Source organism: Bidens hawaiensis, unplaced genomic scaffold, assembly GCF_021521415.1.
Source record: "Bidens hawaiensis isolate Kalapana, Puna unplaced genomic scaffold, B.hawaiensis_p1.1 tig00009190_1, whole genome shotgun sequence".
Taxonomy (NCBI): Eukaryota; Viridiplantae; Streptophyta; class Magnoliopsida; order Asterales; family Asteraceae; genus Bidens; species Bidens hawaiensis.
The window spans coordinates 326,699-354,496 of record NW_027491677.1 but is presented as its reverse complement, the minus strand read 5'-3'; the positions used below and the strand labels follow the sequence as shown (position 1 = coordinate 354,496).

At 35.2% G+C, this 27,798-nt stretch overlaps 1 protein-coding gene across 2 annotated transcripts; it reads left to right on the top strand.

The window, feature by feature from the left end:
• The first annotated feature begins 22 nt into the window (after nt 1–22).
• Nucleotides 23–26,527, top strand: LOC143531528 (intermembrane lipid transfer protein VPS13). 2 transcript variants are annotated; one of them, XM_077026804.1, is made up of 48 exons: nt 23–243; nt 1,697–1,820; nt 2,684–2,761; nt 3,184–3,296; nt 3,642–3,735; nt 4,800–4,843; nt 4,991–5,059; nt 5,321–5,382; nt 5,527–5,734; nt 6,238–6,306; nt 6,402–6,481; nt 6,960–7,109; nt 7,320–7,383; nt 7,473–7,574; nt 7,654–7,848; nt 8,138–8,265; nt 8,404–8,554; nt 8,692–8,790; nt 8,900–9,001; nt 9,164–9,222; nt 9,334–9,436; nt 9,769–9,954; nt 10,041–10,157; nt 10,999–11,300; nt 11,405–12,888; nt 12,993–14,167; nt 14,752–14,880; nt 14,966–15,121; nt 15,505–16,086; nt 16,188–16,259; nt 16,345–16,788; nt 16,871–17,054; nt 17,771–18,473; nt 19,094–19,210; nt 19,591–19,864; nt 19,947–20,060; nt 20,143–20,226; nt 20,342–20,392; nt 20,480–20,659; nt 20,741–21,066; nt 21,339–21,695; nt 21,787–21,850; nt 21,992–22,138; nt 22,239–22,343; nt 22,419–22,529; nt 22,609–22,713; nt 25,125–25,194; nt 25,765–26,527. In XM_077026804.1, the coding sequence occupies exons 2-48, from the start codon at nt 1,724–1,726 to the stop codon at nt 26,448–26,450; spliced, it is 10,392 nt and encodes a 3,463-aa protein (XP_076882919.1). In that variant the 5' UTR covers nt 23–243; nt 1,697–1,723; the 3' UTR covers nt 26,451–26,527. The 2 variants fall into 2 exon arrangements, with proteins under 2 accessions (XP_076882919.1, XP_076882920.1); XM_077026805.1 differs by lacking the exons at nt 23–243; nt 1,697–1,820; nt 2,684–2,761; ... (10 more) ...; nt 7,473–7,574; nt 7,654–7,848 and having other exon boundaries at nt 8,136–8,265; nt 8,408–8,554.
• The last annotated feature ends 1,271 nt before the right edge of the window (nt 26,528–27,798 follow it).

Genomic DNA, 27,798 nt, shown 5'->3' with positions numbered 1-27,798 from the left:
TAATCATACTATATTATATTATCATTTCATCCTTCACAAAACGACGTAGTTTCAGATACCTGATCTCACATTCCAGTTAACACGCACACACCGTTTCCGTTATTATTCCCAATCGCCACCGTCTCCGTCATCCACCGCCGCCGGCGATCTTATTCCGGCGACTGTTTCCGGCGTCCGCCACGTGGCACACGCAATCTCCGGTTTCAATTAACCTCATGTCTCGATGCTGTTATCCTTAGCTAGGTAATTTATCGCTGTAATATATTAAATTATTAGTTAGGGTTTACGAACACTGTTTTAATTTTAATTTTGATTAATTCATGCTTAGGTTTACAGTTTATGAACTATTAACGTGTTAAATAGTTGATGCGATTACTTACTAGTTAGTTTTATGTTTAAGCCTCGTGTTAATTTTGGTTAATTAGTGTTTAGGTTTGATTTTAATTGATTCGTGCTTAGGTTTACAGTTTATGAACAATTAACGTGTTAAATAGTTGATGCAATCACTCTCTAGTCACTTACGTGCTAATTTTGGTTAATTACTGTTTAGGTTTAGTTTTAATTAGTTTGTGCTTAGGTTTACAGTTTGCTGACGATTAACGTCTCTAATAGTTAATTCAATTACTTACTAGTTGCTTACGTGTTCAAGCCTCGTGTTAATTTTGGTTAATTATTGTTTAGGTTTAGTTTTAATTATTTCGTGCTTAGGTTTATAGTTTACGAACGATTAAGGTGTTAAGTAGCTGATGCGATTACTTACTAGTTACTTACGTGTTCAAGCCTCGTGTTAATTTTGTTTAGTTATTGTTTAGGTTTAATTTTGATTAATTCGTGCTTAGGTTTACAGTTTACGAGCACTTAACGTGTTAAATAGCTGATGCAATTACTTACTAGTTACATACGTGTTCTAAGCCTCGTGTTAATTTTGGTTAATTAGTGTTTAGAATTACAATTTAGAAACAGTTAACATGTCCAACAGTTAGTTTCGTATTCAAGACTTGTGTTAATATTAGGTTGCAACGTTTAGGTGATGGGTTTAATGTGATGCTGATGCCTAGGGCTGTAAACTAATCGAGCGAGGATTTGTTTATGTAATCATGTTCGTTAGTTAAGCTAAGGAAATGAGGAAATGAACTTGTTTGTGAACGTTTGTTCACAAACACAACCGAACGAACACAAACAATGTTTTATTTGATTTTAATATATATATATTAGTATGTTAATTTGCATATAAATTAATCATATAATGCTTGTATATATATTTTTGTTTTTTAGTTAATATTAATAATTTTGCTTAATTTTAAATGATTAGATTAGATTAGTCATTAAAATTATTAAAAACATTTAATGAAAAAACATAAAAGGACGTAAACAAACACATTCACTAACATAAATGAACACATTATTGAACGTTCACGTACACAATTAAATGAATATGGCCTATATTCGTGTTCATTCATTTATTAATCGAACGAAATTCCTTGTTCATGTTTGGTCATTTAATAAACAAACTTCTCGCAGAACGTTCGGTTCGTTCACAGCCCAACTTGTGCTAATTTGAGGTTGCAACTTTTAGGTAGTACGTTAAAAGTGATGCTGACTTGGTTGTATATTTTCTTTATTTCAATTGTTATTTTTTCTGAATTTTTTTTATTAATTCATTAAATGATTACTATTCTAACATTGCAGTTTCCAGATTACTGGTGTGTTGATTGTATAGGAAATGTTTGAAGGTTTAGTTAGGCAGCTGATATTAGGTTATCTTGGGCAATATATTAAAGATATACACAGGGAGCAACTCAAGATTACACTGTGGAATGGTCAGTCATTACTATATATCATGCTTTTAAGTTGATGTAGCAGGGGTGCGCAAGAAACCGGAAAAAGCGAAAAATCCAAACCGGAAAAACTGAACCGAAACAAAATCGACGGTTTGATTTTTTTTTTTTTGTAAAAACCAAACTTACGGTTCGGTTTTGATTTTGCAAGTAATAAAAACCGAACGAACCGAATCTCTAGATTTTAACTTTTTAATTTAAATAAGAATTTAATAAATATGTAACTCAATTATGTTTGGCCAAATGTATAATTATCAATTAGTTAATAATTAACAAAATTATGTATACCTAAATTCATTATCTTTGACCAACTTTTTTTTCGGCCTAAAATTTTTAAGCTCAAATGGCAAAAACCGAAATAACCGAACCGAAATAAAAACGAAAAACCAAAACCGAAAAAACCAAACGCTTTCAAAAATTCAAAACCGAGGTGGCAAAGTTTCGGTTTGATTTTAGCCCAAAACCGACCCAAACCGAACTGTGCACACCCATTGTAGCTTTGTTGAAATGGATTGTACCCATTTGTTATTACCATCATATTATGTATATAGTTATGTTGTCATTGGGTTTAGTGGTATAGTTTATAATGCTGCTCACATCATTAATATCAAATTTATGGTAAACATTCATATTTTGTTCAACTTTCTGATTTTTTAGTTCCAACATATTTTCCTATTTTTGTTTGTATCGTGGTTTCACCACATGGTTTTGTCTTTGCTACAAGATGAAGCATGTTCATATGGGACGGGTTTTTTTATTTTTTCCGTAATCTGTATTTATAGTTTTATACATATAATTACAATTTAAACCAGCGGAGCTGAATTTGTGCTTCATCTTCAATGCAGAGGAAGTATTGCTGGAAAATGTGGAGTTAATTCTAGAAGCTTTTGATCACCTCGAGCTTCCAGTTGCTCTAAAGCAAGGTGATCAACATCAATTTTATACCAAATGCTGTTTTTTCTGTTATTGTGGAGATGCATAAGTTGTGACCTGTATGATGGAAATACCTCAGTTATTTTACTTATATCATTTGGAATGCTAATATACCTGTTATCTTTCTCGATATAACTTGTAATGATACGCATTTGAATATTGTTCTTAATTCTATTAATACTCAAAATTCTCTTTTTTTTTGGCCTAATTGTATACAATCATGTGAGTTGAAGGATCTAGTTAGGAATATCTGTATAGAACATTATTAGAAGTCGTATCTGCATTTCTTCTACAAATTAGTATTATGTGATTTAATGCAATTATCATTGGCTTCACATTTTAAGATATTTGTCATTATTTTTCTTTCGTAATTGCTTGTCGCCCCACATTAACATTTGTGAATATTTGGCAGGTCGAGTTGGGAGATTAAGCATTAGAATACCTTGGAAAAAGCTTGGATGGGACCCAATTATTATAATTTTGGAGAATATATTAGTTTGTGCCTCCCAACGTGAGGATGAAGAGGTGACTTTATAATATCATTTCCACATATGATTATTGTGTACCTCCATCATGTTATATACTTTCTCATTGTTTCATTTATTTCAATGAGTCAAATTAAAAAAGATTGTGATAGACATCGAAAGACATGTTTTTTCTGTTCATTGCCAAACAAGTTGTGCAGTAATGGACTAAATTTTTTGTTTTTGTCTTTTAAACCAATGCCTTTTTCCTTAAGTTTATCTCATCTGAAATCAGTTTATATTAATCACAACTACTTTTGGGATCCCTAATGCCTAATTTTAGAACAGGGTATGGATGCATTTCTTTTATGTTATACCCAATTTTAAACACTAATTTCTTTTGCAGTGGGGCACTGATGATGTTGAACGAAGAGAATTTGCTGGAAAAAAGGCCAAGCTTGCTACAGCAGAGCTGGCAAAGTTATCGCAGCGTGTATGTGGTGAGCTACATTTTTTATAAATCATTGATTTATTATGTATGTCTGTATGCTTTAATTTATCTAGAGAATCTCTGTTTTTTGAATAGTAAATAGGGTGACACACTTGTATAGTGTTTTCAGAGAAGTTTTAATGATGTGATGCAAAACTTCTTTGATTTTAATGACAGCTTGTATTATATTATGTCCAAGTAATTTGCTTAGCTATTGGGTGTGTCCTATCTTCAGTCTTCATTCTCTTTCTGTGGACATGATTGGTCTTTTGTAACCAAAGAACTGTCATCATTCTAAATTAGAAGAGACACACATGCTAGTTTAAACCACACAATGACACATGCTGTTTGTAACCAAAGAACTGTCATCATATTTTGCTAATAGTTGAACAGCGAATGGGCTTTTCGTATGAATTACTCTTTATTTGGTTGCACTGGTCAAATGACAAAGATAGGCAATAATCCTAAGCCTTTGTTAATTTGGTTCAGATTTCAGTTTAACTTATTTCTAGTATGCTTAGGATTCCGGAAACCGTATGTATTTTAAAGGACTGGTTGGTTGCATACTCATAGCAAAAAACATAGGTGCTTTAACACGTAGCCGTGTATTTTTATAATTAATGGATGTTGGTAGTATTTGTATTTTAGTGAAAATTCTGCAACTTTGGCTGCATTTTCCCATACTTTACATATAGATCGGTTTTTCTTGAAATGCCACCAGCTGGATCACATCTAATTCATGAGAGTATCTATAACTCTGCAGTTTTAAGATAGTCCTAGGTAGAAATGAATGTCATAACTCCATCCCGAAGAAATGTAGTGTTTTTTTTGCAGATATTAAGTAATAATTAGTAATGGGAAAAAGTAGATTTGGATTAAAAGCTTATTAAAAAACTGAAGTGTTGCATTTTTGTGATAATCTAAAAAGGCAAATCTAGTATTTTTACTTTTTACCAACAGCCGTAGTGTTTTACTTTGACCTTGTTAAATTCACTTGGTGTTACAAAGTATTTGTTTATGCATGGCAACATTTTTACGTTTTGGGGCTGATAAATTCTTTGTTTCTTTGTTCAGATAATCAGACTGGGAAGTCATTTATATCATACATTACTGCAAAGGTAGTGAGATTCGTTGTCGCTTCAACTTCATAATATTGATCATGTCATTTACAATCATGTTTGTGTTTGCTTCGCTTTTCTTGATTTTATTTGGAAGTACGATTTTCGACATTAGTTAACTGATATCTTTTTCTATAATTTCTTCAGATTATCGACGGCATTCAAGTCACCATCAGGAATGTTCATGTCGTATATGGAGATATGACAAATGACAAGGTCTGTAATACTTTTACACTCGTAATACTTTGTACAACTAAGTACTTTGGAAAACTTGAATATATTTTTTTTCCGTGTAACTGCCAATGTTTGTTAATATTTCATTCGCTGGCTACCCTGTTTCACAAGGTTCTTATTTAAATAGTTTTGTGTATTACATGATAGCCAGTTTTTATTTGGTGTTTGGGTGGGAAAGTATCATTAGTTGTGTTACGTGTATGCTAGATAACACATTACTGTTATATTTCTGATGTTTTGCAGGCACAAACTATATTTGGTTTGAAGTTAACTAGTTTGACTGCAATGAAGCAAAATCTTGCTGGGTATCTTACTCTACAATATACTTTCACGATTTTTTCGAATATCTTAACAAAAAGCTTTTTCAATTGCATACTTATATCCCGTCCAGTTGACCATTTTCCAGTTTATTGAGTAATTGAACTTATTCTTTTTTATAAATTTTTCAGATTATCAAGTGGAAAGGTGAGGGTTGGGCAAGTTAACAAACTTATCGAGATTGAAGGTTTGGAAGTATACTGTAAAACCTCTCATGGGTGTGCACAAGATTTGTATACTGACAACGGGGGAAATTCCATGTCAATTGTTGCTGCAAGCTCTCAAAGTGATGAACATATTCACTTGTTGGCCCCAGTAGATGTATCTGCTTCTCTCTCGGTATGCACTTAAAAAATAGAATAAAATAAAAATTCTTACAAATATGTCAGGTGTATAGTTAGGTGCTTCTTGATTACAACCCTTTTTGAGAATTCTATTTTTCACTTGTGCATATAGTACATCATTTATGTGAGAACATAATGTTTTTCTGTATTATATGGTATATAACTTACGTGCAATCATTTCTCTTATGTCGAGATCCTACAACATATAATAGGAAAGAAGATTACAGTCAATTAGACTGACATACAGCACAAAATCAATTAAAACATGTAATTACAACTAATAATTTCAATTTCTGATTTCTTTTCACAATAGGAGAGACTTCTTCTACACAATGTGTATGTGTTGATTAATGATCTTAGATTTGTGGTAGATGATTGCTTTAAAGTTTGTTGAGAAGTAGGCTTTGTGAATCTGGATATGTGTTAGAACTTATTTATTTGAATTTTGGTTGGCGTTAGTTGGAAGGTTTGTAAGTTTCATACTATTTTACTCTACAGGTGAATAGGTCTGGACGGCTTGAAAATAATGCAGCACAATACTCTGTTGATGTAGAATTATCCGGCCTGGTTAGTTTCACAACTTTTTAGTTAATTATTTAATTTATCTAGGCTTACTATTTGCCATTATATATCATTTGACTGACATCTTCCCAAAATTATAGGTCTTATCACTGAATGAAGATCAGTTGCAGCAAATTTTACATCTGTGTGACTATCTATGCATCTGCCGGCTGAGAGAGAAGTGAGTGAAATGTTTTTAAGTCATCGTTATCCTTTTTAATTAGCTTGCACGCCTGTCATATAAAAAATGATCTGACATATGATTTTTAAGAAAACGGGCACTTTTATTGAGTTCTAATTTTGAGTGGCATCAGTGACTAATATGTTATAGACTTGTAGGAGTTAGTTGCTTTTGTCTAGGGTTTATGAGCATAATCCCTTTCTTTACATGACGGATATGGATAATTAAAATGCTCAGTTAAAGTTTGTGTTGCTATTTTGTATAAACATGGAATCCAATTATCAGGTTACAGGGATTACACAGACGATTATTTTATCTTTGAATCTTTGTTGCTGTTATGTGTCTTCATTTAACCTTTTAAAATTGTCCGTGTACTGTCAAGCACATTTTGTTTCTGACTTGGCTGTGTCTTCTACAATGTTTACAGTATGATATCTGTAGATTCTTAAACATGTAACATCTCTTTTAATGCTCTTAGATATGGTCGTTTTCGCCCTTGGGATTTCCCTTTATCAGAGAGACCTATGGGATGGCAGATAAAGTGGTGGCAGTATGCTCAAAACTCTGTGCTATCTGATGTTCGTAAAAGACTAAAAAAAACTTCATGGAAATACCTAGGAGAACGCTTGTAAGTTGTTGTTCATCAAATATTGGTCATGTTTTCTCTACAATGTGGTTACTCCTTTCCAAAATATAAGACCAAAGAAACATGGTCCTATATATTGTAGCAGAGGGAGTATTACCATACTGTACTGATCGCTATTTTCAATTTCTTTTCTTTTTTTTTTAATTGTATCTTGCTACTTCTTATTATGATTCCGTATCTTTCTTTCAACAGAGGCAGAAAACGGCGATATGTAAATCTGTATAAACTGAAACTGGAATGCCTTCGGAAAGAAGAGGTACAAATTGAAATTAATATATTTGACACCTGGATTAACTTCCCAGTATTTCTATATGATTTAAACATTGTTTGCTAATATGTGATCAGCCTCTGGATGAAGCAAGTGTTTTGGAGTTGGAACAAATGGAGAAATCATTTGATATAGATGATATCCTAAGTTACAGGTCTGCTGCTGAACATGAGATTCAGGTATATGATTTGATTGTTGTTACTTATGTTAAGCTTGGTACCATTATGATTAACCTCATTTACAATAACACCTTTGTAGGAATTCTTGGTGGATTCAGCCAACGGTATCGGAGTTAATGAAGGGAATACTAGTTTTGACAAGTTGGTTGATGATGACCAATCATCAAGCAAGCCCCAAGGTTGGTTGAAGTGGTTATCGCGTGGTATGCTTGGTGCAGGAGGTACAGATGACTCCAGCCAGTTTTCTGGTGTAGTTTCAGATGAAGTAATCAAGGTACGTCTGTGAAGCTTGATTAAGTTAAATGATTCTATTTGATCTGTTGTAATATAGCAAATAAAAGTAGCAGCTGAGTTGTAAAGTCAATTCATAATTTTTATTACCTATTAAGAAGTCAAGATGTTCCATTCTTGAGATGCAAGTATTTACAAGTTACAACTCTGAGTTGACTTCTATTTATACTACAACAGAAGCTAATAACTGAAATTAGAAAAGTACTAAACTACCCCTTTTAAGGTTTAAGGCACATAACTGAACATGATCTGATTATTGTATAACATGGCAGGATATTTACGAGGCAACAAAGTTTCATCCTGCACCCTCCCCTGTTTTGGATGCTACTGGAAGTGATGGAATTCTTTTGTCTTCTATTAAAGTCTCTATAAATCAAATCTCCGCAACTTTGCGCAACAGGTACTGTTTATTGCTGCAACCTTAGTATAAATTAAGGATTCTGAAGGATTATATGTTACATAATCAGATTGCTATGATTTTTAAGCTCACTGGTTTAAAACTACAGACTGGACTCTAATACATTCTTTTTTTTCCTAGGAAGTTCGATTGTGCTGTTGCTGAACTGTTATTTGAGGAGAATCTTGTCGAGTGCATGATTTGGGAGGAATCTGCTGCTGTTACTGCATCTATCGAGTCTATTGAGATGACAAATCCGTTAAACGAGAATGCCATATTACTTGTTAAAAAGGTCTGTCTTCATGTGCTTTTCATATTTTTATTATGGTGTAGTATTTGTTTAAATGTTCTACTAATGTTCACTCATGAATCCAGATTAAGTATTTTCCTAATGTATTTGTTTTACAAGTATTGTTCATTTTTTTTCAGGACGACTCGGAAGAGCATTTTCTTGAAGTGGACAAACCGTCCCTAAATATTCAAGCTTACATTCCAAAAGAAAACCGTGAGGGTGAAATGACATTAAAGGTACTTGGATTCCAATTTATTAAATTACAATAACAAATCATTACAACTAGTTCTTTTGCCATGTGTTCTAAATTTTCTGATAATGATGGTGACCCTTGCTCTATTTTAGGTCACACTTGAGCCAATTGAAGTGACTTGTGATCCAACATTTATTATGAATGTCATGGAGTTATATACTGTTCTGAGTTCTTATACCTCTCATGAAGAAAGAGTGAGTTCTTATATACTGTTGCTGACCTAGATGTTTTTCATCCATCTGTATATAGTGATTTTGAACTTATGTTTACATAATTTTCTGGAAAATTAGTGAAAAATCAATCAACGTTGCTTTATCAGGTTTGGAGTAACAAATTCAATTGATTTCATGTTACAGGTCCTAAAATCGCTTAATAGGATCAGTGATGTGAAGTCGCGGCTGATATCAAAAGCTGAGTATGTTTCATCTTATAATCTGATTGGATAAATGATGTAATGTAACTGTTATTAAATATTATTATAAAAATAAAATTCAGCTATGTGTTCTATCTTCTGTTCTTTTTGCAGTTACATATTGTCAAGTCGGAAGAGAGTGATGTGGGATATTAGTTTGGTAAATGTTAAGATAATTATTCCATGGAAGAACAGGAATTCAGAGATGCATAAATTGGTATTTTATTTCTTTGACTTGATCAACTCTCCATTTTATTGCTTTTTTTTTGTAATATTATAGTTGTGCCAATTTATAACTTGCGTATAAGTTTGGAAGTCTGAAAAGCCAGATCACACATATCCAATAGTATATGCACTTAATACTTTTTTCTAATATACGTGTGCATATATAATAATCATACATGGACATATCCCTACTGTACCTGCGACCTATTATTAATTTGAAGTATTCTGTATCCAAGGTTTCTACTTTCTAGTTTTAAGAATGATCATTTGTCATTTTCTCATTGCCCATTATAAGATTATTAACTTCATAACCAAAATGGACAGGTAATTGGATTAACATCTGTTACATTCACATCCAAGCATGATATCGGCTGTTTCGCTCCTGATATCAATGTACCATCTCATTTTGTGAGGAATTTAGTGGATATCGAATCTTCAAGTGAGCTCTTGAAGGGAATTCAGATTCAAGATCTGCATGATCACTTTGAAGCTAAATTAATTGATTTTGAAGTCAGTGTTTTCTTCTCTCTCATTTTCCGTCATTCTTTTTTTTTAAATATTTTTGAGCAAAAAAACTAATGGTTAGCATTCTGCAGATAAATTTGTTTGTGCCCTCTTATCCTTATACTTTTCCTATTCTGGAGAAAGTTAACTCTTCTTTTGCTATAGCACAATGCATTGTTCAGGATGAATCATTCTTGAAAGCATTGGAGGTAGGTAAACCTTTGGCAAGCTAACGTTTATTATCAGATTAATATGAGATATATCTTTCTAAAAGTTTAAAGTTCCCTTCAAATCTCATAATATCATACACACACACACACACTCCCTTTCAAAACACTAAAAAATATTATTATTATTATTATTATTATTATTATTATCTGTTTCATAGTAAATAAAATCTGTCTCATTGAGTAAACACATAGAGAACAACGTTATTTTTACTGTGTGAACCATCCAAATGCATGATGTTCTATTTGTTTATTTGATGAAACATGCTGTAATAAGTAACTTATTTTATTTACTTGGAAAGGTTTATTGTTTTGAAAGGTACATAATGGTATCATAAAATTCTGAAGGCTGCATATGAAATTTTGAACTAGGAGGAAATATGAAATAAGTAAATAGTTATTCTCACACCAACAGGTAAAATAGATTAAAATGCATGTGTTTGGATGTGCATTTTGAAAGTGATTATGTGATATTGAATACGACAATCAACTGTAATTAAAAGTGGTTGTAGAAAAGCCTTCAGATGTGCATGTGTTGCTGTTTGTTGCTGTTATAACCAGATTATTGAGTGCTTAAGTTATAAAATCATTTAAGAAAATAATAAATAAAAGGACTACAATTTACCCAAATAATCGGTTTCATTGCAGATAGTACGAAACTTATATTTTGGCTGTTAAATAATTAGATTATTAGAAGTTAGAACAGGAATCAATTTACCCAAACATTTAGAATTGATTATGTCTAGTTGAGGTTTTGTATGATAGTCTACCACGTCAACAATTATTAGTCATCACTTACTGTATGGTGTTTATTTGGTTTCAGGTTTATGTAGTGGTGGCAACTTTTTGGGCACACTTGTCACCAACAATAATTGGTGCTATTTTGGATCTTGTTGAAAGTCTCAGCATGCTGCATGATTCATCACACTTGGCGACATCAGACACACCTTCGTCATATGATACACCTTTGTCATATGATACGGATTTGAATAAATCAAAAAACATCAACTCTTCACGGGTTTCTGTTATTGCTAATTTGGAATCTGCTAGTGTCATTGTTGACCTTGAAAATGGCTTAGAGGCTAGCTGCACACTGACTGTTTCTCTCCAGGACATGGACATAAGGTATGTTTGTCTTTCAAAAGTTGATAAGGTTTGATATACCGAAGGCTTTGTTGGACTTTAAAGTTTAAGTTGGAAATAATTTCATGGTTTTTTCTCCTTTTCAGATTTGTTATTATGGAATCCACAAATGCTTGCTGGATGCGTACAAGAGCTCTAAACATAACATCTCGTTCATTGGAAAGCGGGGAGGACCTTATAATATGCGTGTCTGAAAGTAATTATTCTTCCCATTCTTCTCAGCAACAAGAAGAAGAAATAAACGCTTCACCTAACGGGTGCCTCATGTTACATTATGATGGTGATTTAGTTAACCACAAGTTTAGTATATGGTTAAGTGACTTTGACCTACATTGCTACCCATATATTATCGGATTGCTTGTTGACTTTTTCAATAAGCTATCTGAATATACTCCTTCACATGCTGCTGTCAAGATTCAAGATATAAGTAACGGTTTTCAGTCGGGTTCTTATTTTGACTTTCAAAGATTTGGTTGCTCCAATTTTTCCGAAACCAGCTCATCTGACTGGGACAGCATCTCAGTGGATCATTACCCTTTTGTTACGATACACAATGACAGCCCACTCCATAATCTTGAAAGTTCACTTATTAACATCAGTCCAGACTGGAAAAAGGTTCTTAATATAAGAAAGAGTAAGATAAACACTTCAAGATTCTGTGCAAAAAAGGAATTCAAGAAACTATACACCCCGTTGATTGAACATGAATCATTGGATCATGACCTTGTAGATCTGGTTATAATCAATCTTCATTTCAGCAGCATAAGATTGCATCTTCATGACTCTAAATGCATTGTTGCATCTTTTACGCTTCCTGCTGCTAAATCTTGTTTGGCTATACATAACGACTGTTTGGATGTGCTTTGTTCTACTGAAGGATTAATCCTCTCTTCTTACTGGTGCCCTCAGTCTTTACAAGATTCCCTGTGGGGCCCGGCATCACCGAATCTTTCCCCAGTGATTAACATCCGTGTGAAAAAACAAAATCATGAGTCAATGGCATCTAGCGTTGAACTGGATTTTAGTATTCAAAATGTGTCATGCGTTTTACCACCTGAGTTCCTCGCTGTTCTCATTGGTTACTTCTCATTGCCTGATTGGAACTTTAATGCCAACAAGGATACTGATAAAGTGGCTGACCTTAGTTTGATTTACAAGTTTGAGATTCTGGATTCTGTTTTGTTTGCACCGGTGGTTAATGCAGATCGCCAGTTTCTAAAGCTTGACATTCCACAAATGTACTGCACCTTTATTCAGTATTGTGATTCTGATAGCCTTATAAAAGAGATTCCTGCTGAGTGTTGTGTTCCAACTGAATTTATTTCAGATCAAAGTCATTGTTTAAATTTATTTGGGCGGGAGTTATCTCTACATCATATTCTTTTGAAAGACGAAGCTTCTGATTCCTTGAAATTTAATCATGATTTTGAAAAGAGCGTTGGAATAATTGCACCTTTTAGTGGTGATTTATGGATCAGAATACCATATGGATCTAATCCTACTTGTGCCACCGCATCTTCCTCAGTTTGTGTCATGTCAAGGATTAGCAATTGCCAAATTATTGTTGAAGGTAGATTATTCTCTCTAGTTCTGGTGAACCCCTCTAGTTCCAGATCCATGACTACCATTTTGTACATATGTGATATTCTTACTAATGTAGGGTGTTTTTTACAGGAAATGACACTATTGGCTGCTTTGGAGCATTACAAGATGTCATTGATGAATTATCATCTGTTGAAAGTCGATCCCAATGTTTCACTTCTGATGTTTTACAGTTTCTTCAGTCAAAGGGAAATCTTATAGAAAATCATGTTCCTGTTGAATCTTCAACTGTCACCTTCACAGAAATTAGATCTTCCATCCAATCTCTGTCCGTAAATCTTTACTCTCAGCAGACAAAATCGGTTTCTCACGAGCTTATTGCCAAAATTGACATGAAATTCACATGTTCGGTATCATTAAAAAATGACAAACCTCAATGTTTGAATATGTCATTTAGTTATTTACAACTCAGATCCCTGCTTAACTCTGTTGTTTTACTGGAATGCACATCTTCTAACCAAAATGCACTTGTACTTCAATTAAATGTTTTAATATCGGATGAGGGTGAAAGCCAGCTTAATTTCACCCTTCCTTGTGTTAATATTTGGTTATTTTTATCTGACTGGAGTGAAGTTGTTGACCTTTTAAGTTCTTCCTTCGTACAACCTCCTAAAGCTGCTATCTTTAATGAGGAATCAAAGAAATCCAGTTTGGATCGGGCTGATACTCCAGAAAACGCATCTCCATCTGCCACTGTGTCAAATTATCTATCTTCAGAAGACATAACTCAACATCCGTTTTCACTAATAGTGAAATCAAATTATATTGGAATAAAGATATGTGTTCCCGTTCAAGTCTTTGGAGAAGCATCTAGATACTTTGGGGAAGCCCAAATTCGAGAGAAGAGTTCTTTCAACGACTACAGTTTTCTCTTCATTTATTTGCAAAGCAGGTGCACCGAGGTGAATGTTCATGGTCAAAAAGCAAACTTGAAGTCAAATATTGGGAAAACAACAGGAACAGTTGAATTATGTCAGAACAAAAGGGTCCATTCTTGGCCACTTTTTCAGTTATTGCAAGTTGATGTCGATGCAGATGTTGGTAATGATGACATGGATCAAATGCAATTAAAGGCAGATGTTAACTGTGATAATCTTGATGTTTGGCTTTCACAAGATACATTCTACTTCTGGCAAACTATGCATTTTGTGTTTCCGGATGACACTGGGTCTCCTCAGTTTCCACCGTGTGGTGTAAATTTTAGATTTTATCTACAGAAGCTTTCACTTCTTTTGACTGACCTAAAGGTATGTGCCCTTTTTTTTAATTATTTAGTGTAGGACTACTTTTCTTAATTTATTTTAAGAACGCGATCTAGCTTTTGATGAAGTGGAGTTGGTAGATGACCGTGTTAGTATATGATTTTCTATGTATCTGCATATTTTGAAGGTGTTTGTAGTTTTGTGTGGACTATTTGTGATGTTCATTAGTTTTTGGTTTGATCTAGTGTAGCAAATCGCGTGGGTCAGGTAATTAGGGTAACAGAACAAAATGAGCCGGGTCAAGATTGGCAATTCTTCTACCAGGTTGATCCGGATCAATTTTTGCCCAAAGTTCAAATTTTAAGAAATAATTAGTGTCAAAGTATGATTTTGAAAATCAGTTATTTCAGTAATTATTAAACTTTTGAATAAATTTATTCAAAAGTTTTATGAAATAAAATAGACTTTGGGTAGCTTTCAACCTTGTGGACCCATTAGAAATAAAACATAATCTATATGGCTATGTTGACCCGTTCTCTAAGTAACCAATATCGCTATTTCTTGTTTAATCTATTGAAACTTTTTTTAAGTGTATTGATGGTACTTATGCTTTGTGTGTGATCATCCAGTGGAGTTCCAATGGCTCACTTCTAGAAGTTATCATGGGAAGCTTATTGTTTCGTGGTACCATAACTGAGAACCTAATGGAAGGATCAATTGAAAGTGAGCTTCAAGTGAACTACAATAACATTCACAAGGTAAAATATTGTTGCACCCTGTGATATTTCTTATTGCGTAGGATATGTAAATAATTATAGTTATTGATTTGCGTTACTTTTGCAGGTTTTGTGGGAGCCTTTTCTTGAGCCTTGGAAATTCCAAGTAAGTTTAAGAAGAGAACAGGGAAAGAGTGCACTTGAGAATAGCGCAGTCATGACTGATGTTCATCTTGAGTCAGCAATGAATCTCAATATTAATGTTACTGAATCCTTTACTGAGGTATTTAATATCTTCTGTTTTCTGTTTTAGATGTCTTTTATGATGACATAAATAGCATATTGATCTATTGGTATGCAAAATAATTGCATTAGTCTTGAATAGAGGTGGAAACATGGACGGGTTGGGTAGTAGTTTAAGACTAGTAATTTATACTCTTTGGATAAATCAATATAGGAGGTTGTATTCATTGGTGAGTTTCAACCAACTTGTTCCATTTGAGATATGTGATATGTCACAACCCAAATTGATCCATTCCCCTTTTAGCAACTTGCTACATGTGAAATCATTTTTTTCTTCATCTGGAAAGGTTGCAAAGTTAGTTGAGGTCATGCATTGTTAATCACTTCACTAATTATTAGTTTCCCCAAATTTTCATTTCAAAGGTCGCTTGCAGAGCATTTGATATGGTTAAGGACACATGGGATCTCATGGAACCAAATGTACTTTCTGAAAACTCAAGATTGACAACAGGCGCCAGTGAGAACACACTTGCAAGCAGATACGCCCCTTACACGCTTGAAAATTTAACGTCACTTCCTTTGGTGTTTTATATCTACAAAGGTTCGAAAACTGCTGATGGTTTTAATCTATCATCATTAAAAGATGGAAAATACGTGCAGCCAGGCTCTTCATACCCAGTGTATATTGATGATACTTCCCCTGATGACCATAATTTTAGCTTTAGAACCAGCCAATCTTCTGACAGCCTAGGTGACAGACATGTTGCTGATGCACAACATCATTACATCATTGTTCAACTTGAAGGAACTTCCACATTGTCAACTCCCATTTCTATTGATTTGGTTGGTGTGAGCTTTTTTGAGGTGGATTTTTCTAATTTGTCGACTAACTTAGGAGTTGAAAATGGTGGCGATTTTGCTAAAGGTGTTAGTAGCTATGTTGTTCCTGCAATAATTGATGTTTCAGTTCAAAGGTACACAAAGTTAGTGCGCCTGTACTCCACTGTAAGTTCAATTGGTTAGCCATGTTTATTTCTACATTATATGTACAAACGGGCCTAAGCCCGAGACCGACACAAAAAGTTCTAATGGTTTCTCTCTCTTAGGTCATACTCTTAAATGCAACATCAGTGCCATTTGAAGTGCGGTTTGATATTCCATTTGGCGTATCTCCAAAGGTACTCAATTGTAGAAAATTTATTTTATAATGTTACTGGAGCTGGTGTGGCGCATATATAATAAGTTTTTTTTTTTTAATTTCAGATTCTGGATCCAGTAGAACCTGGTCATGAGTTTCCTCTTCCTCTACATTTGGCTGAAACTGGCCGTATAAGATGGCGTCCACTTGGCAGCACTTACCTTTGGAGTGAAGCTTATAGTATTTCTAATATTCTCTCAAATGAAACTAAAATAAAAAACAAAAATTTTCGTTCATTCGTCTGCTATCCTTCTCTTCCGAGTAGTGATCCTTTTCGATGCTGCGTATCAGTGCATGACATGTGTCTACCTTCGAATGGACGAATAAACAAGGGTTCATCTCTTTATATAAAGCAATCAGACAAGATAGAAAATCAAGATCAGTCTAATAAGCGGTGTATTCACCTGATTACATTAAGTAATCCCTTAGTTGTAAAAAATTATTTACCAGTAACAGTATCTTTGACGATTGAGAGTGGTGGAGTCACACGTGACATGTTGCTTTCAGAGGTTGGTAGCTTGTATGGATTTTTTAACTGTCTTTTGTCTTTGTTTTATTCATATTTATTTGTGTTCATTTTAACATCTGCAGGTTGAAACTTGTTTTCATCATATTGACTCGTCGCATGATCTTTCATTAACTTTCAATATTCATGGGTTTAGACCATCTGGTCTGAAGTTCCCCCGTGCAGAGAAGTTTAGTGAAATTGCTAAATTCAGTGGAACAAAGTTTTCTTCATCTGAATCCGTTAACTTTAGTTCCGATACCTCTAAAGGTGATCTACTTGATCCTTTTTATTCTCTCCTCTCTCTCTCTCTCTTACACACACACACACACATGCAAATGTACACCGGCATAGGGGTGTTCAATCTAAGTACTTAATAAGGACTGGGCTATTGAGGTGAGTTTCAGATTAGGTAACAAGGTTTCTGAATTTGGGTTTAGATTATTCAGTTGATAAGATTACACAAGCAAGGGCTTTTCTAAAATGGACTAAGGTTATTCTGGATGATCATATTACCATTTTCCGAAGTACTAATTTAAACTATATTGGTTATTTGTATAACCCAATACTCACCCCATCCCTAAGTTATTGTCCACACACCAAAAAATAAATAAAAAATTATATGCTGTTTTGAACTACCAAAATGCCAACGTTACCCTTGCATTCAAGTACACCTTTTTCATATTCAATTTATGTTGAAGCTAATTAAGATTTATAAAGGGAAATAGCAAACAATAAATTATAACTATCCATAATAAAAGTGGACAATTACTTTTGGACAAACTAAGATAGTAAAGTGGCCAATAATATTTGAAAAGAAGTAAAAAAGCAGATTTGGGTACCAAAATTAAAAACGAACATTAAGCTGCTTACGTGCTCTAAATTCACCCATAAACTAAACTGATTATTTAGTTGACCCTAATTTTGACACCCGTGTAACACACGAACACAAAAGCTGATTATTGTGGCTGCTGGCTTTTGTCTAGGTTCATTATACGTGACAATGGAAAAGGTGATGGTTGCATTTTCCGGGGCCCGTGAAATCTGCATATTTGTTCCATTCTTATTATATAACTGCTGTGGCTTTCCCCTCACCATTGCCAATGCTACCAATGCACGGATGGCACATGGCTGCACCGTGCCTTCATGTTATGATTTGGATGAATGGGACCCGTATTTAGGCAAAAAAGATGGTCTCGGCCTTTTGTCTTCCAATCAATTTTTGCAAAATGATGGTACTATGAGGGTTCCCCAAAATAATAATCTTGTTTCTACCAGGAAGACCTTGGAAACATATCATGGTAAGTTTCCGAAGAATATAGAGGATCAAACATCATCTATGGATGACAAGGGAAAAGATTCAGTTTCAAGAAGTCGATCAAATGTGAAACTGATTGATTTTGATGATGCAAAGGGCAAAAAGGTTAATTTTTGCATGTATTCTCCTGACCCTAATATATCTTCGAGTGAGATTATGGTTAAAGTTAGTCGGTGCCAGTCTGATGCTGATGTGGAAAGTAACCTTGACAATTCATGGTCTAGTCAATTTTTTCTTGTTCCGCCAACTGGTTCAACTACCGTTCTTGTTCCCCAATCAGCAAACAGTTCTTCATATGTATTATCTGTATCTTCTAGTGCTGTATCTGGCCCTTTTTCTGGAAGGACAAGGATTATTAATTTCCAGCCAAGGTATCATGGTTTGACATCTCTGTTATCGTACGATTTCCTAGAGGTGGCAAAATGGGTGGGGTCCAATGGGCGGTGTAATGGGTCAAAACTGATTCGGGTCAAAATAGAATTATCTTTTTGGGGTTAAAATGGGTCAAGTTGGGCCCACAACACTTTATTTTCAGAATATGGTTTCTTGAGTATTTAGCATGTCAGTTTAAAAAAAACTACATAATTTAGCCTGTCAAATATGATAAATAATTTACATTACTACAGTATCAATCTAGTAATACTGAATAAAATAATTTGGCATAATAGGTGGGTTCGCTGCGTTAAATAACGAGTCAAGACTTGTTAGGGTTAAAATCGGGTCGAGATGGTTACATGTTTTTAAAATTTATATTTTTGAAACAATTAACGTGTCAAATATGATTCAAAAAGTTAAATTATCTCAGGTATAATCTAATAATATCAAATACAATGACTTAGGTGGTTTTACGCTTTGACTTTGGATCCACCTGACTCGTTTTCAGCTGATTTATTGTTTATACATTGTATGACTTGTTATAGATAAAGTACTGTGAATCGTTAGTGTTTCGTCCATTACTGATATTTTATCTTCTTTTTCTCTTGTTTTTCAGATATGTGATTAGTAATGCATGCAGTAAGGACTTGTGCTTTAGGCAGAAAGGATCTGACTTCATATATCATTTGAAAGTTGGCCAGCACTCTCATATTCATTGGACAGATGTAACAAGGTACATTAATTATTGAGTTGCTAACCTGTTATTACCAGTATTCTACCAAATACGTGGACACCAAGTGAAAGAGAATAAAAAAAGTATTCATGTGTGCCTGCGTGTGTTTAACATACTTGTGAAAGTTATGTTAAATGTGATCACGAAACTGGTATTATTAGTAATCCATTATTTTGACTAAAATTAGCTTAGGGTCTTATGCATTAAGATACCTTTTTGTTGACTTTTCCCATTTAGTTTCTATTTTCATTTTTAAGCTTTATCACCCATGTGAGATAAAACATAAACCTAATCGACTCATTCAATAACAAGTAGATATTGTTACATGTAATTATCTGTCATTATCATCTATCTGATGCTAATATACACACAAATGGCAGGGAATTACTCATTTCGGTTCGTTTTGATGAACCTGGATGGCTGTGGTCTGGATGCTTCTTTCCAGAACATTTAGGTGATACACAGTTAAAAATGCGGAATTATGTTTCCGGTGCAGTTACTATGGTACGCGTGGAGGCACAGAATGCTGACGACGCAATTAGAGATGCAAAGGTTTTTGGGAATCCTCATGGCGATTCTGGGACAAACTTGATTCTTCTGTCTGATGATGATACTGGCTTTATGCCATACAGGATTGATAATTTCTCAAAGGAGGTTAGTGCTTAAAACATCTTGTGAAGTTTTTATTTTCTTTGGTAAAAATAGCAGTTTAATTCATAATTTTTGTTCGTTGTAGAGACTACGCATTTATCAACAAAAATGTGAAGCATTTGAGACTGTTGTTCATTCTTATACATCTTGCCCTTATGCATGGGATGAACCCTGTTACCCACATCGTCTAACTGTTGAGGTGTGCATTCTCATTAGTTTTCTTATATTGTAATCTAGTACAAGGTTATTTCTCACTGTTTTTCTGTTTTTAATCTCTCAAGGTGTTTGCTGAGAGAGTAATAGGCTCTTACTCCCTTGATGATGCTATAGAGCACAAACCAGTGTGTTTACCTGCAACTTCTGAGGTACAATTATATTATCATGAATTATTTTGTCATATTCATAAATCTTAATCACTCTTGTGTTGCCGGTTAAAAAGCAAATGTAGCTAATATGATTTTCGGTTGATATATTTAACAGAAGCCTGAAAGAAGATTGTTAGTATCTGTTCATGCTGAAGGAGCATTAAAGGTATATATAGTTTTTGCATTTCAGATGTAAATAATAATTTTCATAACATTACTCTTTTGTCTAATCGATATTTTTACTATCATACAGGTTCTCAGTGTCATTGATTCAAGTTATCATAGTTTTGATGATATAAAAAGCCCAAATTCTCCTCAGCTAAATGATAAAACAGAGTTTGACCAAAGGCCGGAAGGTTCCGTTCTTTACAAAGAAAGATTGTCAGTTGCAATTCCCTTTATTGGGATCTCTGTCATGAGTTCTCAACCGCAGGTATCATTATTTGATAATTTGCAACAAACCCGGGGGTAGTTTAGCCATGTTACGATACTTATGAATTTTCCCGGTTTGTAGGAGTTGCTCTTTGCTTGTGCGAGGAACATGGTGATTGATTTAGTACAGAGTTTGGAGCAGCAAAAGTTTTCATTGAATATATTTGCTTTGCAAATTGATAACCAGCTTCCAACCACACCTTACCCCGTTATATTATCTTTTGACCATGAATACAAGCAAATCTCAACTTCTCAGATTATTACTAAAGATGATAACTTGAGGGTAAAGGGGGGACATATGAAACAGTTAAAATCTGACAGTTCATGTGAGCCTGTATTGTCATTGGCTGTTGCAAAATGGAGGAATAAAGATAGAGCGTTACTTTCATTCGAGCATATAATTTTAAGGTATGTGCTAATAAAGTCCATTTGATAGTAAAATGTGTTGAAATTGCTACCTGTGTGTTTTGTCTTTTGATAGTATTTCCAAAGTTACTCAAAAAGTAACATTATTTATACAGCGAACTAAATTATTTAGGATGTTTTATGCATTAAAATACAATTTGGCTGCCTTTTGACCTGTTTGACCCAGTAGTGAAAAAAATATAATCTAAATTAATTAAATGGATTGACATAATCACCTGTAGGAATTACTAATATATATTGTTTTTCTGCTTTAGAATGACAGATTTTCATCTTGAGCTGGAGCAAGATGTCATCTTAGGTCTGTTTGACTTTTATAAGACGGTATCTTCAAGGTTCCATAGCAAAGCAACACCGCATAAGGATTCAGTCATGCATCCTCTCTCCTCGAATTTCAGTGCAAATATTGCAAGGAAATTCTCTGACACCCATCTAAATCAAAAGTCAAATGGGGATCATTCTATATCTGTTGAAAGTCAAAGTCAAACCTCCCTTTTGCTTCCATCAGTTGTGCCAATTGGAGCACCTTGGCAGAAAATCCATCACCTAGCACGAAAACAGAAGAAAATATACGTTGAAGTTCTTGAAGTAGCCCCCGTCACTATAACTCTAAGGTTATTCACTCATTTGTTTTGTATATCTTTTATTTAATATTTTAGTTTATTACTATATGTTCACTTATGGGTCTTTTTTTTCTTTTTGCAGCTTTTCAAGCAGTCCATGGATGCTAAGAAATGGAATACTTACATCAGGAGAGTATCTTATCCATGTAAGGGTGACAATTGGGATAATTATCCAATTTTATTATTACATCTACTCTCCATTTAAATACATGTACTTGTGTATAGAGTAATTATCTAATTTTATTATTGCATATACTCTCCATTTAAATACTTTTACTTGTGTATAGAGAGGTCTTATGGCTCTTGCTGACGTGGAGGGAGCACGAATTAATCTGAGGCGATTGACAATTTCTCATCAATTGGCTAGTTTGGAATCCATCCGAGAGATCTTGATCATTCATTACACACGACAACTTCTTCACGAGATGTACAAGGTTCAAATATATATCCTTTAGCTTGTGGGATTTTAACATGTTATCTTGATTTGTGTTTTAACAATATATAATTAACTATATTGCGATTATTATCATTCAGGTTTTCGGTTCGGCTGGTGTTATAGGCAATCCCATGGGTTTTGCAAGGAGTGTGGGACTTGGAATCAAAGATTTCTTGTCGGTTCCAGCCAAAAGCTTTATGCAGGTAATATAATGTTGCTTTTTAGTGCTTAGGTGGAAATTGCCCTCTAATATACATATTGTACAACTACGTTTTCAGAGTCCAGCTGGACTTATCACAGGGGTGGCTCAAGGAACTACTAGTCTTCTTAGTAATACAGTTTATGCCATTAGTGATGCCGCCACTCAAGTCAGTAGAGCTGCACACAAGGTATAATTTTATTACCGGTTTAAATTAAATAAACAGTTATTTGTTTGTTTATCTGCATTGTTAAACTTTATACTTGCAGGGTATTGTCGCCTTTACAATGGATGACCCTACCGCAAGCGAGATAGAAAGGCAACAAAAGGGAATGCCATCTCATGACAAAGGCGTCATAAATGAAATTTTGGAGGTTTAGTCTTTCTCCCCATTTTCCAACCGTTGTCACGTTATTAACTGATTTTTAAGTCGCCTTAATTTACAAATATATATATGAATATATATGGCGACAAAGATCATTCAAATAGCAAAGGAGACTCTCGGGGTCACAACAGGAAAGACAGGTGGGCAATAGGAGTCTTGGTGGTGGAATGAGGCCGTACAAGACAAGATAAGGGACAAACAAGGATGCTTTAGGGAGCTTATGAGGTGCACGGATGAGGAGGAGCGAGTGGAATTGAGGGAGATCTACAAAAAGGCCAAGAGAGAGAGGCAAAGAAGGCAGTGGCGGAAGCAATGAACGCAGCTTATAAACGGATGTATGAACGTTTAGAAACAAAAGAGGGGGAACATGCTATGTTTAGGATTGCCAAAGCTAGGGAACGTAGAAGGCAAGATCTAGGGCCTGTGAAGTTCATAAAGGATACAGATGGGCATGTATTGGTCAAGGAGCAGGACATCAAGCTAAGATGGCAAAGCTACTTCCACAATCTTTTTATCAATGGGAGAGCTTACCAAGAAGAACATGACAACACAACTGTCCAACGACAACAACCGAATAACTGCTACTGCCGACGGATCACACGAGAAGAGGTGCAGACGGCACTTTGGAGGATGGGAAGGGCTAAGACGGTTGGCCCAGACAACATACCCATCGAGGTGTGGAAGTGTCTGGGGGAGGAAGGAGTCATATGGTTAACTACTCTATTCAACATTATCCTCAAATCTGGTAAGATGCCAGACCAGTGGAGGAGCAGCGTCGTAGTTCCTATTTATAAGAACAAAGGAGACGCCCAATGCTGTGGTAACTACCGAGGAATCAAACTTCTAAGCCATACTATGAAGCTATGGGAAAGAGTGATTGAGGTTAGATTTAGACAGGAAACTCAGGTTACGGTGAACCAATTCGGCTTTATGCCCGGGGCGTTCCACCACAGAGGCAATACACCTTGTGAGATGATTGATGGAAAAGTATAGGGAGAAGAAGCGTGATCTGCATATGGTGTTTATTGACCTAGAAAAGGCCTATGACAGTGTGCCACGACAGGTGCTTTGGGAGTGCTTGGAGGGTAGAGGAGTACCAAGGAAATACATAGATAATTATGGATATGTATACCAGGAGCGCAACAAGTGTCCGTGCGCCAGTGGGGGATACTGATTTCTTTCCGGTAGAGGTAGGTCTTCACCAGGGGTCAGCGCTGAGTCCGTTTCTTTTTGCAGTAGTCTTGGATGAGTTGTCAAAGTCGATCCAGGGGACGCTTCAGTGGTGCATGATGTTCGCAGACGATATTGTGTTACTTGCTGAGAGAAAACAAGATCTAAACATGAGGCTTGAGGAGTGGCGAACAACCTTAGAGACAAAAGGATTAAGGATTAGTCGCTCTAAGACGGAGTACCTCCACTGTGATTTTGGTGGGGGAAATGACAACGAGGATGTACAGATCTCCATTGAAGGGCAGGCGGTTCCGCAGGTAACGAAGTTCAAGTACCTAGGATCATTTGTTCAGAGTGATGGGGAATTAGACAGTGACGTGACCCATCGAGTTCAGGTAGGATGGTGTAGATGGAAAGCAGCCACAGGTATATTGTGCGACAAGAGCTTCCCAACTAAACTAAAGGGAAAATTTTATAGGGTTGCGGTTAGACCTGCAATGCTATATGGAACGAATTGCTGGGCCATCAAGAAGGCACAAGTGCGGAAGATGGAGGTAGCAGAAATGAGAATGCTACGTTGGATGTGTGGGCACACAAGGTTAGACCGAATAAGAAACGTTGTGTTTCGGGAGAGATTAGGGGTGGCGAACATAGCAGACAAGGTAAGAGAGTGGAGATTGAGATGGTTTGGACATGTGAAGAGAAGACAGACGACGAATCCATAGAAAACATTACTATAGAAGGGAGGAGGGGTAGAGGACGACCTAAATTGACGTGGGATGAGAGGATTAAACATGATTTGATAGACTTAAACCTTTCCGAGGACATGGTTGATGATAGGAACTCCTGGAGAAGTAGAATTAAGGTTAAGGATTTTTAGGAAGAAAGGAATTCCTTAGGACTTTTATTTTCCTTATTTTGGCCACATATATAGTATTAGTATTATTATTATTATTAATATCATTCTTCCCATATATGTAATATTAGTATATTCTTTCCATATATATATTATTATTATTATTACTACTGTTGAACTTGGATTTCCTCTGTATTGTTTTATATATTTGTACTTTAGAGCTGAGGGTCTCTCTGGAAGCCACCTCTTTATCCCTTTGGATAGAGGTACGGTGTGCCTACATCTCACCCTCCTCAGACCCTACCTATAGCTTTGCTGTTGGTGGGACTTTACTGGGTATGATTGATTGATTGATTGATATATTTTTATTTTAGGGGCTCACTGGTCTTCTCCAGTCACCAATAAAGGGAGCTGAGAAGCATGGTCTTCCAGGAGTCGTCTCAGGTACTTTCCTGTGGTAAAAGTGGCATTAATTGTTTAGAGTTTTCTATGTCTCTCATTTGCGATTGCAAAAGTTGCATTATTTCAAATTTCAGTAAAGATCTTTTTTGAATAAAGCGTTTTGTAGGTTGTTTACTTTTAAATAGCACGCTTTGGGTGGCTTTCGACTTGCTATAGAAAATTACATTTTTGAAAAGTTTAGTTTTTAACATGTTAATTCTTCAAAGAAATTTTGAAAAAAACTGATTAAAACAAATTGTTGTGCTAACCCAACCCATCTTGTTTTGATTAAAGTTTTTTGTTCTTTAAGGATATCATGGATTGCAATTTTCGGTGACTTTTTATTATATCATGTTATTTGTTAACTGTGTTAAACGGGTCGGGTCATTTGTGTTACCGAACATTTCGTATTTAACCATGTTATAAGGGTCATGTGTAATCCGTTTATTAAACATGTATGCATTCATGTTTAGTAAATGAAACGTCTAGTTAAACGGGTCGTGTTCATGTTTGGTACCCATGTTTATCGTGTCGTATCTGATTTGTAAAATTTACATCTTTACCCTTTGACAGGTTTTGCTTTTGGAGTAACAGGGCTTGTGGCAAGACCAGCAGCAAGCATCCTTGAAGTCACAGAAAAAACTGCCCGTAGCATAAGAAACCGAAGCAAACTCTACCACATGGGGTCCCACCAGCTGCTGGTCCGTCTCCCAAGACCTTTAAGACAAGACTACCCTTTAAAACCCTACTTATGGGAAGAAGCCGTTGGCATGTCGGTCCTATCCAACTCAGATGACAACTTGATGTTAAAAGACGAAACATTAATCCTATCAAAACCACTCAAACAAGGGGGCAAATTCGTCATTATAACCGAACGTCTTATATTAATCGTTAGTTGCCCGAGTCTTGTGAATCTAGGAAAACCCGAGTTTCGTGGGGTCCCAGCCGACCCGGATTGGAATATCGAAGCTGAGATTACTTTGGATAGTGTGATTCATGTAGACAGTGATGAGGAGCTTGTGCATATAGTTGGGAGCAGTTCGGATGTGGTTTTAAGGAACCCAAACCCGCAAAGGCGGGCAGGCGGGAAAAGATGGAATAACCAACCTACGCGGGTCCCACTTTTTCAAACGGACTTTGAGTGTTCGTGTAAAGAAGACGCGTGTGAGCTGTTGAAGGTGATTTTAGTGATGATTGAGAAAGGGAAGGAGCGAGGGTGGGGCGGGGTGCATCGGTTGCATCAAAGTGATATTCGGTAAAGAGTAGTATGTTATTACTTGTACATCAAATTTAGTTTTGTACATTTGGTGTAGATATATGCCATTAGGAAGGGTAGTATGATGATAATATGATATCACCATTATCGAACGAAAGCTAAAGTTTTGTAAACACTGAAAAGGAACATTGCGATATAGGATAGAGAACTCGAGCCCAAAGAAGTGTGAGTTTTGGTTTAATTGTTCACTCTTTGGCATTTCATAAAGGTCATAAGTTGGAGGCATTGCTTCTAAGCAATGGTGCAAATCTTCCAAACTCAAACCATCTAGCCAATCATTCCCATCATCAACATCCTCGATTAATCCGATGTCGTTTAGCTCACTAATATCCTCGATTGTGATTAAAGATTCAGGCGACAACTCGTCTGAAAACATGACATCGCCTTCGAAGCTACCACCAAACTCACCAGGTCTAAAGATTCAAACGAGTTAAAACTGTCAGCTTTGGTACTAGAGATGTTCTATTTTCCTGTGCCGTCCTCACAACAATGCACGGTAGTTTTTGAACATGTAACGTATTTAAGGTGCTACGACGTAATGAAAGTTTTTGAACATGTAACGTATTTAAGGTGCTACGACGTAATGAACAAGTGGAGATGCTTGTTTACAGAAAAAGCAAATATGCACATGTTTATAAAATAGTTGGGCTTAAAAGTATTTAAAAATAACATAAACCATCACTCGTTTATCTTTTTAAATTTTAAATTTATACACAAATTACTTTACCAGTTTTTTTTCAATGATAAAATCTCTTTAAAATAATTTAGCTTGATGCTAGTTTAGCTAAATGTGTATGCGTGTTGCGGTTCACCAGTCTCACGCAAGCTTCGAGAGCACTCACTTAGGGTTGTTAGTCATGTGTTGCTTTTTACCGCTTGAGCGCAAGCCTTTGAGGACACATACGTGCCACAATCTCATTAGTCGTGTATTGCAGTATGTTATCAAAAAGGTGTTCATTAACGCTTGGCGCGTATAAACACTGTATCATTTCAACTAGCATTCATCGTTCATGTTATACATGTATAAACACTTTTAAAAATCGGTATGTTATTCGTATCAGATTTAATACAACTTTAACTCAAGAAATAACTCAAAAAATTCATTAATAAACCTCAAACATGAATCAAACAACACACATGAACAATAATTGAGTCAAATAAAAACTTAATCAACTACATTAAAGGATACAAAATTTGTTTATTAGTAAATCATCTGTTACTATGTTTACTTGCTTCAACTTTATCCGTTAGGTTAAAAGTCATTTTTAAAAAATATTGGTCGCAAATAATATCAAAAATCTCTTGGTTTAATATCGGTTTGCCGGTTTAAA